This window comes from Cryptotermes secundus, unplaced genomic scaffold (assembly GCF_002891405.2).
Source record: "Cryptotermes secundus unplaced genomic scaffold, Csec_1.0 scaffold1682, whole genome shotgun sequence".
Classification (NCBI taxonomy): domain Eukaryota; kingdom Metazoa; phylum Arthropoda; class Insecta; order Blattodea; family Kalotermitidae; genus Cryptotermes; species Cryptotermes secundus.
In genome coordinates this window covers 170619-183111 of record NW_019739983.1, presented here as the reverse complement: position 1 = coordinate 183111, position 12493 = coordinate 170619, and the positions used below count along the sequence as shown (strand labels likewise).

General features: G+C 40.6%; 1 protein-coding gene across 6 annotated transcripts in view; it reads right to left on the bottom strand.

Moving 5' to 3' along the window:
- Window positions 1-12493, bottom strand: part of LOC111872269 (rho-associated protein kinase 2) — a 125141-nt gene that overhangs the window by 99258 nt on the left and 13390 nt on the right. For all 6 annotated transcript variants that reach the window (XM_023865978.2, XM_023865982.2, XM_023865980.2 and 3 more), the window contains 2 exons: window positions 9688-9823; window positions 951-1068 (listed from right to left, as the gene is read on the bottom strand). In XM_023865978.2, the coding sequence (XP_023721746.1) occupies window positions 951-1068; window positions 9688-9823 (254 nt within the window). The remainder of the gene's footprint in view (window positions 1-950; window positions 1069-9687; window positions 9824-12493) is intronic.

Below are 12493 nucleotides of genomic sequence, written 5' to 3'. Positions count from 1 at the left end.
ACTAAGGATGATCCTAGAATTAATTCATACATTAAAGACACATAAATGTGGGATTTGTGGTGTACAAAGTGGCACTGGGGCAGGTTTTCTCCAAGTACTTCAGCTTCCCCTGCCAATCTTCATTCCACCAACTGTTCCACAGTCCCCATTTGTCATCTGGAGCTGGCACAATAGGCAAGTAGTGGCCACAGTACCAAGTGGACTCACTCTCACCCTACTAAGAAGATACATAAATAAACATAAGAAATTAAAATCTGTGATAGATTTCTACCAGTTATCTCCTTCTATCTACTTATTTTCAAACAAGATTCCTCACTGTTAATTATATTTACCACAAGTTGATGTAGAAATATTTTCAGTATGCTAAGGGAAGAAAAAGTCTGCTATATGCATAAATACTGTGCACAATAAATTATATTCAAATACTATAGGTATAATGTTAGGTCAAGTTGTGAGGTTCTAATGGCAGGGAATATTAAGATTATTGTAATCCAGAATATGATGCCATGAGCAAGTAGTCTAATGATAAGAAGTTACCAACCTTTCAGAGGAATCTGCTGCCAGCATCTTCAGGGTAGAAGAGAGTGACACATGGAAAAACAAATATATGGATACAGGGAAATAAAGAAAGGAAATTGGACTGTGTGCTGGCCAAAATGAGAAAAATATGAGAAAAGGTCAATTTAGAGTCTTACAAAAGGGCAATTATGCTGATGTACAGATGCACCTATGTTCAATAAAGCTACTCTTTTGCAAGACCCTGCAGCCACTTTTCCCCTTGGCCTTCTCCTTGACTCAATTCCTTACATCTGCATCCTGATTTTTCTGCAATTGCCTGTTCTTCTGCTCTAAAGACAGAGGCCATATTTTCCCTTGAAACATCAGCAAACCCCAGACCACAGCAATCTTCGAAATAACTCTGCTTCACATATAATATTGACGACACTCACCTATGTACAAAACCCATCGAATGAATGGCATCTAATGCCAAAACAACTTCTGCACAGTAAAATTTTGCCCATTTTTCAGGCACATCATAGTTGGACATTAAATTTACAAGATCTCCACCTGAAATGAAAATAAGACATTGTGTTACATTACTTATAATTCATCATCTCTCTTTTGCTACAAGGCTAATGAAAGAAATGTTGCTGTGTCAGATTATGATAACATTCTTAGTACACTTCAAAACGTAATTCCAGCATTCATTTAATGATGATACCTATATAAATACAAGCCACTATGCCAGTAACTAACAGATATTTCAAACATGATACTGTCACATGTTTAGGCATATACGTGACAAATAACTTCACGCCGTACTGGATACAGCGAATTTTATTTCACAGTCGCTCTTACAATCACACAGTTTACAATCTCAACATTACTGCCATCGGCAGTATCACAAATGCTAGACTACAACTGACTGGTTGACTTCCTGGCCAACTCGTAACTTGTAACTCGAGAACTTGAGAGCTAACTGTGAACAGTCTTCGCTGCTCCTTATTTAGCCTCGCTCCAGACAACACAGAAAACAGCCACATAATAAGCACCACTGTTGTCTGGCACCGTGTTGCTAGCAACGCTGTTGGGGAGTTGTTTACATGAAGTCTTCTAAATCACACTTTACATCCTCACAGGGTAATGACCTTATTCTTCTGTGTTCTTGGCTCCACTTTGCTTGCTTCCACCACTCTACTTCCACTCGGTGGATCAGTGTCGTCATGTAGCCTCAAATCAGACAGCACGGAAAATGCAGCTTTTCCTCATTGTTGCGTGGAAGGGGTGTTTATCGACTGTTGCGTAGCAATGGGCTGGGTGGGGGTATGTGATGTCACTTGCGGAAGCGCAGAGGTAACATGACTCCTACTTACTGTTGCACCATCCAAGCGTTCACAGAGCTGTCACATAGCAATGCGCTGATACTCGTAGAGTCTGCAACTCTCCCATTGCACGTGTGCCCTGAGGCCTCTGTGGCTCAACAGTTCCTGCATAGAGCAAATATGCCACAACATTGTAGCATATTCACTGAAAGCAAGAATTGTCAAATCACAACAGCCAGCTGTTACTAGGCTGCGCATGCAAGAGTGGAATATGTCATGCCATTAGTAAGCAAAAACTGCACTGCAATGGAGGACCAATATCTTCCATGCAGTCCATGCCTGGGATATACAATGAGCTGAGTCACATCTTGAAAAGGAGTCAGTCAGTCAGTCAGATAACCGCTGGGATTCAGTTGTTGTGAGCTGTTGCAGTCGGAAGCCTGTAGCTGAGGCTGGGGACAGTTTAGGAACTCAGAGGAAAGGGGAGGTCCATGGCTGGATTAGTGAAGACTGTAATAGACTGAGAAGAACTAATGTGTCCTATAGTGATTGGTGAAGTGTGTAGAACAGTGAGAGTGCAATCCTTATTTGTAGTCATAAGTTGTGTTTGAAAGTGTCCAATAAATCCAATTACCGATGAAAACCCCATCTAAAGTCACTAAAATCATGACAGTATAAATATAGTAGCCATGAAATAAACATACAAGGTACAGTCAAATAAGTCCCAGGTTGACGACGAAATGACACTACTTCTGCCAACACAAACTGCTACTGCATTGCACAGATGCAGTAGAGTCTGCCATGTAATGTCCTACTTGGAATAAGGCTGTAGCACACACCACTGTTGACTAATGTTTTGTTAAGTACATACTGTGATTTTTACATACCCATTAAATGGCATACTTGAAAGAACAGCATGTCTGTAATAAATATTGCTTCAAACTGGGGAAATATGCTACATAAACCTTCAAAATGTTGAAAGTATGTTTAGGGAAGCAGGTAATAGGAAGAGCACAAATTTTTGAGTAGTTTTCCAAGTTCAAAAGCAGTGTGATCTCTGCTAAAGTAACTGAACACTCAAAACGTCCACTACGAGCAGAACAGATGAAAATGTGAACCAACTGAAGCAACTTGACAATGAAAACATGACAATCACTATCTGTGAGGTTACTAACATGTTGTCATCTGTGACATCTGTTGTCACTTCAGAGCACTCCGGAAGAAAATCTGAGCATGTGTCAGATGCCCAGCCTCCTGAGAGGGAGCACAACGAGAATCAAGTCAACATGTTCCAGGACCTTCAAGGGAGGCTTCAGAGAGACCCACAATAACAGGTGATGTGACATGGGTTTATAGCCATGACCCAGAAACCAAGCAACACACATCACCTCAACACCCAAAAAAGGCAAGACAAGTTTGCTCAAATGCAAAGAGCATTTTGCTTTTCTTGAACACTGAAGGAGTTGTGCACTGTGAGTGTGTTCCACAAGGACAAACTGAAACCAACATTACTACAATGACACCTCAGAATATCTGCGTGAAAATGTGAGGAAAAATCGACCTGAAAAGTGGAATTCAGGGGATTGTTTTTCCACCATGACAATGCACCAGCTCACTCTGCTTTGTGTGTGCACGAATTTCTGGCTAAAAACAACCTGACTGTCATTCCACATCCCCCCACGCACTAGATTTAGTACTGTATGACTTCATTCTTTTCCAGGAGCTCAAGGTGGCATTGGAGGGAAGGAGATTTAATTACGTCATCATGACTTATGCAAAATCACTTGCCATGTGTCAAACAACAGACTTCAGGAAATGCTTCAAATGGTGGCATGATCACTGGGCTCACTGTATGAAGTCCCAAAGAGACATGGTCAGACACACACAAAAAAAGAGACTGACACTATAGCTTAAAGAGACAGTGGGAGGGGAGAGACAAAGAGATGGTTATAGAGCATGTTCTAATCTGTTACAGTGAGACAATGCTCAACACCATAGCTTTACTCAGTATGAGTGGATGCGTGTTCATATACAGATGTTTTCTTACCCTTGGTCGGAAAATGTTGGAGTGCAAGAGTGAACAGTGTGTTAACATCAAATTTCTTGTGAAATTGAGGAAATACATGACAGAAACTTTTCAATTATTGACTGAAGAAACCAAGGGACAATCTATGCAGTGGAAGTCAGCAACATCTCCAGGACAAAAAAAAGAAGCACGCAAGAACTGTTGGAAGTTCAAGGCCATGTTGATTGTTTTCTTCAATATCCAGGGTACTGTAATGACAGAGTGGGTTGCAAGCGGCCAGACGGTAAATCAGCAGTGTTACACTGAAGTCTTGACAAAATTGCGCGAAGGCATGAGAAGGAAACAACCAGAAGAGAAACAGTTGGATTTTTCACCAAGATAACGCGCCAGCCCACAATGCTTTGTCTGTGAAGTAGTTTTTAGCTAATCACATCACTGTGCTTGAGCACCCACCCTATTCGCCAGACCTGGTTCCCTGCAACTTCTACCTCTTCCAAGAAATCAAGTCGGTGCTCAAAGGAACCCATTTTTTGTCGGTAGAAGACATGAAAGCAAAAACGATGGAGATCCTCAACAGCCTTTCAGAAAGTGATCTGCAGACTTGCTTTGAACGGTGGCAGCACCGTATGCAATTGTGAGTAAACTCAGAAGGGACCAATTTTGAAGGAGATCTTAGCTGATTTTCTCAATTTGTTAAATAAAAAGAGATACAGACCCAGTCTCATTTTTTCTGTCTGACCACGTACATTAGAGGATTAAGTGCTGTTGGTGTGGAGAAATAAATTCAGCCCAGAAACTATGTGATCACACCTAATATGTAAATAGTAGACATATAAGACAATTTCACTCAGATTAAAACTACTCCACAATTTCCTTTTTCCCCATAGAAATATCCTACAAAATGAAAATACAACTTCTCACACATAAATATTACAAGCATAAATTGACAAAAATTATATACCATCTCAAATGTCAGGTGGTATCAAACTCTTTAAATTTTAAGAGCCTTTCTGACCATAACCTGATCTTGAAACCGTATTTGAAGATGGCATGGCAAACCAACAGGTGGTTTCCATGCTATTGCTCTAGAATTCCCTGCAGGAAACATGCAAAATTAACTATCTCCTGGGATGTAACATCATGCAGTCTGGTAGAAGTCCACCAATGTTTTGGAGCAACATACTGCCTCCACCTTCAGAGTCTATGTGTAAGCCAAGCAAGAAGCATGTGGCAGGACAAACTTATGAGGAACTCCAATTTGTACCCAGGGCTCTTGCCCTGGGATTAAAGTGGCCGGGGCGTGAAGCTGACCACTCACCTACAGTTAGTGCTGAGGTCAAGAAAATGTGGATCTACAAATCCACTCCTCCATTTGCCTTCATGGCGCAGTACTTAATTAGTTAAGCACAGGGGACAACNTATAGCAACAGGCGTGACCAGAGTGGTTTGAACGGCTGTTGTACTGCGATGTGGAAAGCAAATGGAAAAACTACCACATTATCACTTTTCCTGGATAGTCTCTTTCCAAAAACAGAAGATCGCATTAAGTGGAGAAACTGTTTTGGAAGAGACTGTGGACCTGTCGTCTGACAGATTACTGATGATGATGATGATGATGTATATAAGTGTTAGCGGCCTCCATAGTCTAGGGGTAACGTTCCACCTCATGAATCAAGGTACGTGGGTTCAAACCCGGCGGAGGTCGTGGAATTTTTAAGGGCGGAAAAATTCAGGGAACAAGTCCTCCAGGAGGGACTTTAAGCCGTGGGTCCCGTGTCGTGGCTTTACGGCACGTAAAAGAACCTCATGTCTCAAGGAGACCTCTGAGTCAAATTTGTAAGGACATTTCCTGCCCAACAATAGTCTCTAACGCCTCTGGTAGATGGGGGAAGCATCTAGATACCGCTGAGCCAGTAGAGGCCGAACTCGCTGGCTGAGTCGGGACTGATGGCATGCACCAGTACCGGTAGGGTATAGAGACTGGTAGAATATCACAGGGAGACGTACAATAGATCAAACTGGTCGCGGTGCATGGGGAAACCGGCCCCCTCCAATAAAAATAATAATAAAAAATAATATAACAGTGTTCCGCAACTGGTGTGCCATCACAAGGTGAAAGGTGTGACGTGAACTTTTACCTATTGTAAGAAATTAATTGTCGAATTTTATTAGTTTTATTTTATCCCAGTTACTGTGTTTCATACACTTGTATTTTATTCTCAGCCACTGCACTGATTAAATAAGATGATTCTTGTTTATTCTTTATTACATGCTGTGAGTTTTTATGTACAGTAATGTTGTATTCTGAGAAATTAAACGAAAATAATTTACTCACAGCTGTTATTATATCATAGTTTTCATTATTGATTTATTCTTATTTTTCTCGCACCTACGCAGCTTCTTTGATATGCTTGCCGCATGTTCTGTGTACGTGCTTTTCCTTACAACTGCACGGATTAGCATGGGTTTTCCTGTCTTTCATAACACTGCTTTGGTATTTGCCCATTTGTTAGAAGTTAGAGCTTCTTCAACTTTATGACTTTCTTCCTGTAATGATGCACCCACCTGTTGTTGGACTTCGTTTAAATTATAAATATTTCAAAAATAAGTCGGTATAGGGTCACTTCTTCCGTTTGAAGAGTAGAGATCCCACGTTTTACAATTGTTTCAGTTCTATCACAACTGTGCTCTGAAGTAGTTCGCAAATTTTGGTTGCTAGTTAGAGAATTACAGATGGGTCGTATGAGATGTCCCCGACTGTATGGCTACTTGCTGACGGCAATAAAGTAGTGATGAACACAATTAAAGAACATTTAGAAACGATGCAGCAGAAATTCAATAAGTATTTTGGAGAGAGTGTACAAGATTTCAACTGGGTTCGTGATCCATTTGTTGTGAATTCGGAACATCTTCCGATTAATATACAAGAGGAACTGGCAGATTTAAAAGCAGACAGAACATTGAAACTAAGACTTCTCGAAGTGCCTTTGGATACGTTTTGGTTGGCAATAAGGAGTGGATACCCGGCTATCTCCGAGATGGCAGTTTATGTGTTATTGCCATTTTCAACCACATATTTATGTGAACTGGGCTTCTTGACGTTCACTGAAATTAAGACATCAAAGAGGGAGCAGTCAAATCCATCGATGAAGAAATGAGACTTGCGTTGTCAACGATTCCACCACGGATCAGTCGCCTGTGTGCAGCTACACAGGCGCAAGTAGCACATTGAAGGTATCAGTAGAATTACTGTATTTACTTTAATAGTAATAGAAGTGCATTTTCTACACTCTACAGTGAATTGAAGTTCATTTGTTAATAAATGCATGAGTCGATATCTGTCTAATGATAATAAAATAACGATATAATAACATTATAGTAATAAGTTGATCACATTATGTATTTATATTAATTGTCTGGTATCATGTGTTTTTGAGGGGAATAACATTTTGGTGTGCCGTGTTGAGTCATGGATACTTCATGGTGTGCCATGAGTAGAAAAAGCTTGTGGAACACTGGTATATAACACCATGAGGTATGGTAGAAGTCCATGGACGTTTTGGAGCAACATATTGTTTCCATCTTCAGGGCCAAAGAGTAAGCCAAGAAAGGGACCAGCAAGAAGCATGTGGCAAATAGAGCCTATGATGACTACTATCTTCTGGTATGTAACTTGTAGTCTGGTAAGAGTACACCAACATAATCAGAGAAATCTACTGCTTCTATGTTCAGGGTCATAGGCTAAGTTAAGCAAGAAAAGAGAAAGATGCAGGCAACATACCACTGGGCATTCCATTTCTGTTATGCCTGACTGCACTGCAACAATTGATTCTTGTCAGATCGATGAATAAGTCAGGCAAAGGGAACTGGTTATATGGTGACATATAGCTCATGTCCATGTCCTTTTACATTTACGTCAACTGTTTTACAGATGCATGTGTTGCTTGCATCCCTGCAGATGTATGTGTCCTGTCCTTCAATATGCAAACATCCACATAACATGTGTGGCCAGAAATGTCACATAATTTACACATTGTTATTCTGAAATGTGATCCTTAGGCATGCAAAAATCTATCACTCTGACTGTTTTGCCATAAAAAGGTGAAATCTCTTCAGCAGTCAAGCAACAATCTTTCAAGAGATCACATACACCATGGCCCATCTGAACAATCATCGAGGAAATCTAAGTACTGCTGGTATTCCTGACTGGTCTCTTCCACTGATAATGCAGTAACAGCCCAAATATACTTCATGAAAACACTGTATGAGGTGAAATCTTTCTTTAAATGAGGTGCAACATTCTTTTATCAGTCATATCACCAGCGAATTGAATGATATTGCTGCTTGTCCCACCCATCAGCTGCCCTACTCTGACATCCCTCAAGGTTCAAACAGGACTGCTAGCAAGTCACTGTCAGAACTGTCATCTGTCTTGCTGTGGACATCCATATCTGACTGGCCAAAAGCGCTTGTATATTTGGCCAAGTGAACTGAACTTGTTCTGTCATGTTATTTTCCTTCTCATCTCCTTCATTGCAGTTTTCCTCAGTTTCCTCTGATTTCCTGTGAAGTATTCAATCTTGTCTTTGTCCAAACATTGTCTTTTGACATTACTGATACCATGTACATACAGTGTGAAAGAAAAGAAAGTGGAAAGGTATGTTACAGAGATAGAAGCACAAGGAGCTGGCCGTTTGCTTCCTGTCTCGGAAAACCTAATAACAAACTCTTATAATTGAAGTTTATTGTATAATATGACCACTATTTCCATTCTCAGAACAACAGAACCACTGTATAGAAAGGATGCAGTTATGTTTGTGTTATGTGACTTGTGTTGACTGGATAGCAGTCCCAAAGCATGGGTGGGAAGAAGTGGTGGTCATAATTCATAACTACACAATGTATGGTTGTCATATTTTCTGGTACTTTTCAGAGCTAAATGCAAAATTATATCTACTCAAGTGAACATCTGACAATGGTGAAACTTACTCTGAAATAATTGTTAACTAAGTGTGTATATACAGACAGGCTATTTCAAAACTATGAATACAGATAAATGGATTAATTCTTACTTAGCACTCCAGATTTATTTGGAGCCTACAGCTTTCAAAATCCAATAAACAAAATTTCTTTCCTGAGACACTGCATTTTAGTCATTTTAAGGGATTTAAAAAACCAGACCATCACTTGGTATGCTGGGGATTTAAATGCTGCCACTGAAAGGTTAAATCCCTCTCATTATGTTCTTTGACTCATCTAGCCTTTCATGCCTGGCAAGTAAAGAGGAACTGTTTTCTGAAGTGATATTACCAACATGACAGGATTCCATTCATGGCAGGGCAATAAGGATGGCTCACAGAGGATACCCACAGCTCAAAATGGACATTAAACTATTGAAGGAACTTGATATTCACCACAGTCATAAAGGTGGAACTATATAGGGTGAAAAAATGTAAAAACATTCAAAAAAGAAGGAAGGAAGGAAGGAAAAAAAAACAGAAATCTGCACTGCACCTAGTATTTCTTGAACCACAGACTCCACAACCAAACTTCTCCAAGAATGGGTGCCCAAGCCTTGAAAACAACAACAGAAAAAGACCACAAACTTCAAGATCGATTTTGGGTGCGGCATGACACACTGTAGTGGCACCACTTTCACAGTCCCTTATACCACAAATGCTGAAGTAGTAACATTTTACACTTTCAGCCTCAGTTTCTCATTCTATATTAGGATGAGCTAGTTGGATCACTATGTTCAACACCACAACCAACACCAATACAATTTCCCTGAATCGTAATATGAACACTATGTTGCTGGCAATAACAATACAAGCTCACCTGGCATGTAATCCATGACCATGTAGAGGTATTTAGTATCCTGGAAGGCAAAATGAAGTTGGACAATCCACTGAGAGTTTGCATGTGCCATGATGTCACGCTCCTCCCAGAAAAAAGCTGAATCCGATCGCTTGATCTGAAAACAGTAACATGTTAATTTCTGTGCTGTACATACAAATTTTGGTTGGAAAACCTAAAGAAAAGAACCCGCTACAGAAATTACAGTGTAAGTTAGAAGATAAAACTGAAACAGACTTTTGAGAACTAGCTTTAATTTGGGCTCAAAGGCATCTTTTGTGGAGAATGTAATAACATAACGGATATGTTCTTTAAAAGCTGAATAGGTATTCACTACTGAGGAAAAGCAGGAAAACAGATTTACTTTGATTTTCAGGGCTTCATTATGAATTCAAACTATTATAATATATGCATGTACTTCTCATTCCTGCTGCACCCTTGTCAAATACGAGGGCTGGAACTTTAATAGTGGCAACTATTTATTTATAACTGATACAAAATGGATGCATGTTTCGAAGTTTTACTGTCCTTCAGTGTAGTCACCAGCATTGTGTACAACCCGTTGCCAGTGATGTGGAAGTCATAGGATACCTTTAGCAGTGCCTGCTGTGTTGGCAGTTTGAATGGAGCGGTCTATTACCCGAAGATTCTCTGGAACAGTTCTGAAGGGAATGCCATGAAGTGGTTCCTTCATCTTAGTAATCAAGTCGAAGTCACAAGGGCTTAAGTCCGGGGAGTATGGTGGATGGTACAGCACTTCCCATCCCCATCAATCGAACAAATCAGTCACAGCTTGCACCGCATATGGCTGAGCATTGTCCTGCAAAATAATGGGTGGGTTCTGCAGAAAGTGTCGCCGCTTCTCTCTCAAAGCTGGTGGCAGGTTGTGTTCCAAAAATGAACAGTAATACTGTGCATTGATGGTCTGCTGTCAGGGAACAGTATGCGTTAGGATAACACCATCAGAGTCATGCATGAGAATCACCATAACTTTCTTTCACATTGCTGGGGTTCTGACAAAATTTTGATTTTTGTTTTGACCCATAATGAGGCCATTCGTTCGATTGGCGTTTCATTTGTGGCTTGTACAATTTGGCCCATGTCTCATCCAGCATAATGATATGGCATAAGAAAGCCTCTCCTTCACGCTCATGGCATTCCACGTGATTAAGAGCAGTGTTGTATCATAGCCATTTCTGCATTTCCATCAAATCATGCGGAAACCATGGTGATGCAATTTTCCTCATGCCCAGGTGTTCCTTCAGAATGTGAAGCACAGTTGTGTGCGCTAATCCTGTCTCTCGGGCCAGCTAACAAATCATATGGCGTCAATCACTCTCCAGTAACGTGGAAAGAGCACATATCTTCACTGACACAAGGACGACCTGGCCGATGGATGTCTGCCACATTTTGGCGTACCTCATTGAAGGCTTTTAACCACCTTGCCACTGTTCTGTAAGGCAATGCAGATTCCCTTCCTGCCTCTTGAAGACTTTGATGACACTGGCATGCTGTATGGCCTCAGGCACATTCAATCATTATCCAACTCCGTTGTTCCTGTTTCAAAAACATCGTCACAACACTACATTAGACCGCCAGCTAACACGAGGCTTTATTCTCATCACTGCACATGTGTGTGATGTGGAAGGGAGAGTCCATTTGCTCTAAGGTAAGGTAGGTATGTAACTAACGTGTGGTATCAGTAACATTATTTGGTTCCGTTGCATGGCATCTCTACAGCAGTGTTGCCACTATTAAAGTTCAAACCCTCGTACAATGTACTATTTGTTTTAAATATCAAAATCAGAATCAAAATGTGTTGATACAGGTGAGAATTAACCATAAGAATATGTGAAAAGCATGGCATATCAAAGACTTTCTAAAAATCAATGGCAATGCATCTAGAAGGAAGATCATGAAACCAACATCTAGATGAGGTACAGGAAGACGCTGAAGGACTAATTTCTCTACAGTGCACAATCTTTCTTGGGAAGCTAACAGTCATTCAGCCATAAAAGAAATCCTCACCACCTACAGAACCCAAAGGTTCATTACCCTATCATTAGCCAAGATGATTTCACTCCATTTGGACAAACCATTTTTCTAAGACCAATTTAAATATTATCCTCCTACTTGCATCTAAACCTCTCAGGTGGTCTCCTTCCTTCAATTTTTCTAGCCAAACTTCTGCCTCATCTTCCCCCATGTATGCTTCATCTTTAGCCCATCTCAATCTCCTAAATTAACAGTTCAGCGTGGTTTGACGTGTATGTTTCATCAGGTATTTAAATCGTCTGGGGGGGTTCGACGTCTATGTTTCGTCCAGCTGCACACCTATGTTATAACGCCCATAATAATTGATGGTTTTGCTGTAGATTGTTAGATTTTTCGCTGGCCTGTTGTCACAAGGACTATATATAATGAGCCACGACTTTATGTGCGCTAAGTCATCGTTACATAAGCCTGTCTTGCAGCAAAGTTCCTGTTGCTCTTGGGAGAGGTTTAGTCGTTCAATCTGTTATGAATGGTGTGTTTTCTTTCCTATGAAGTTATAAACAGCAGAGACGTGATGTGTGCTGTGTTTATAATATCAGATGGCCCTGAGCTGGCCACACTAACACACTCAATTGGAATTCTTAGGAGAGGGATGTCCAAAAATTTATTCTTGCAAGATCGATTGATTTCGCACAGTACATGGCACCCAGTTCTTAGAAAAACGTCACGAATTAAGGCAGAACACTATGGTCACCCCCTATGACGATACTGGTGTGTGTGTGTGGGGGGGGGG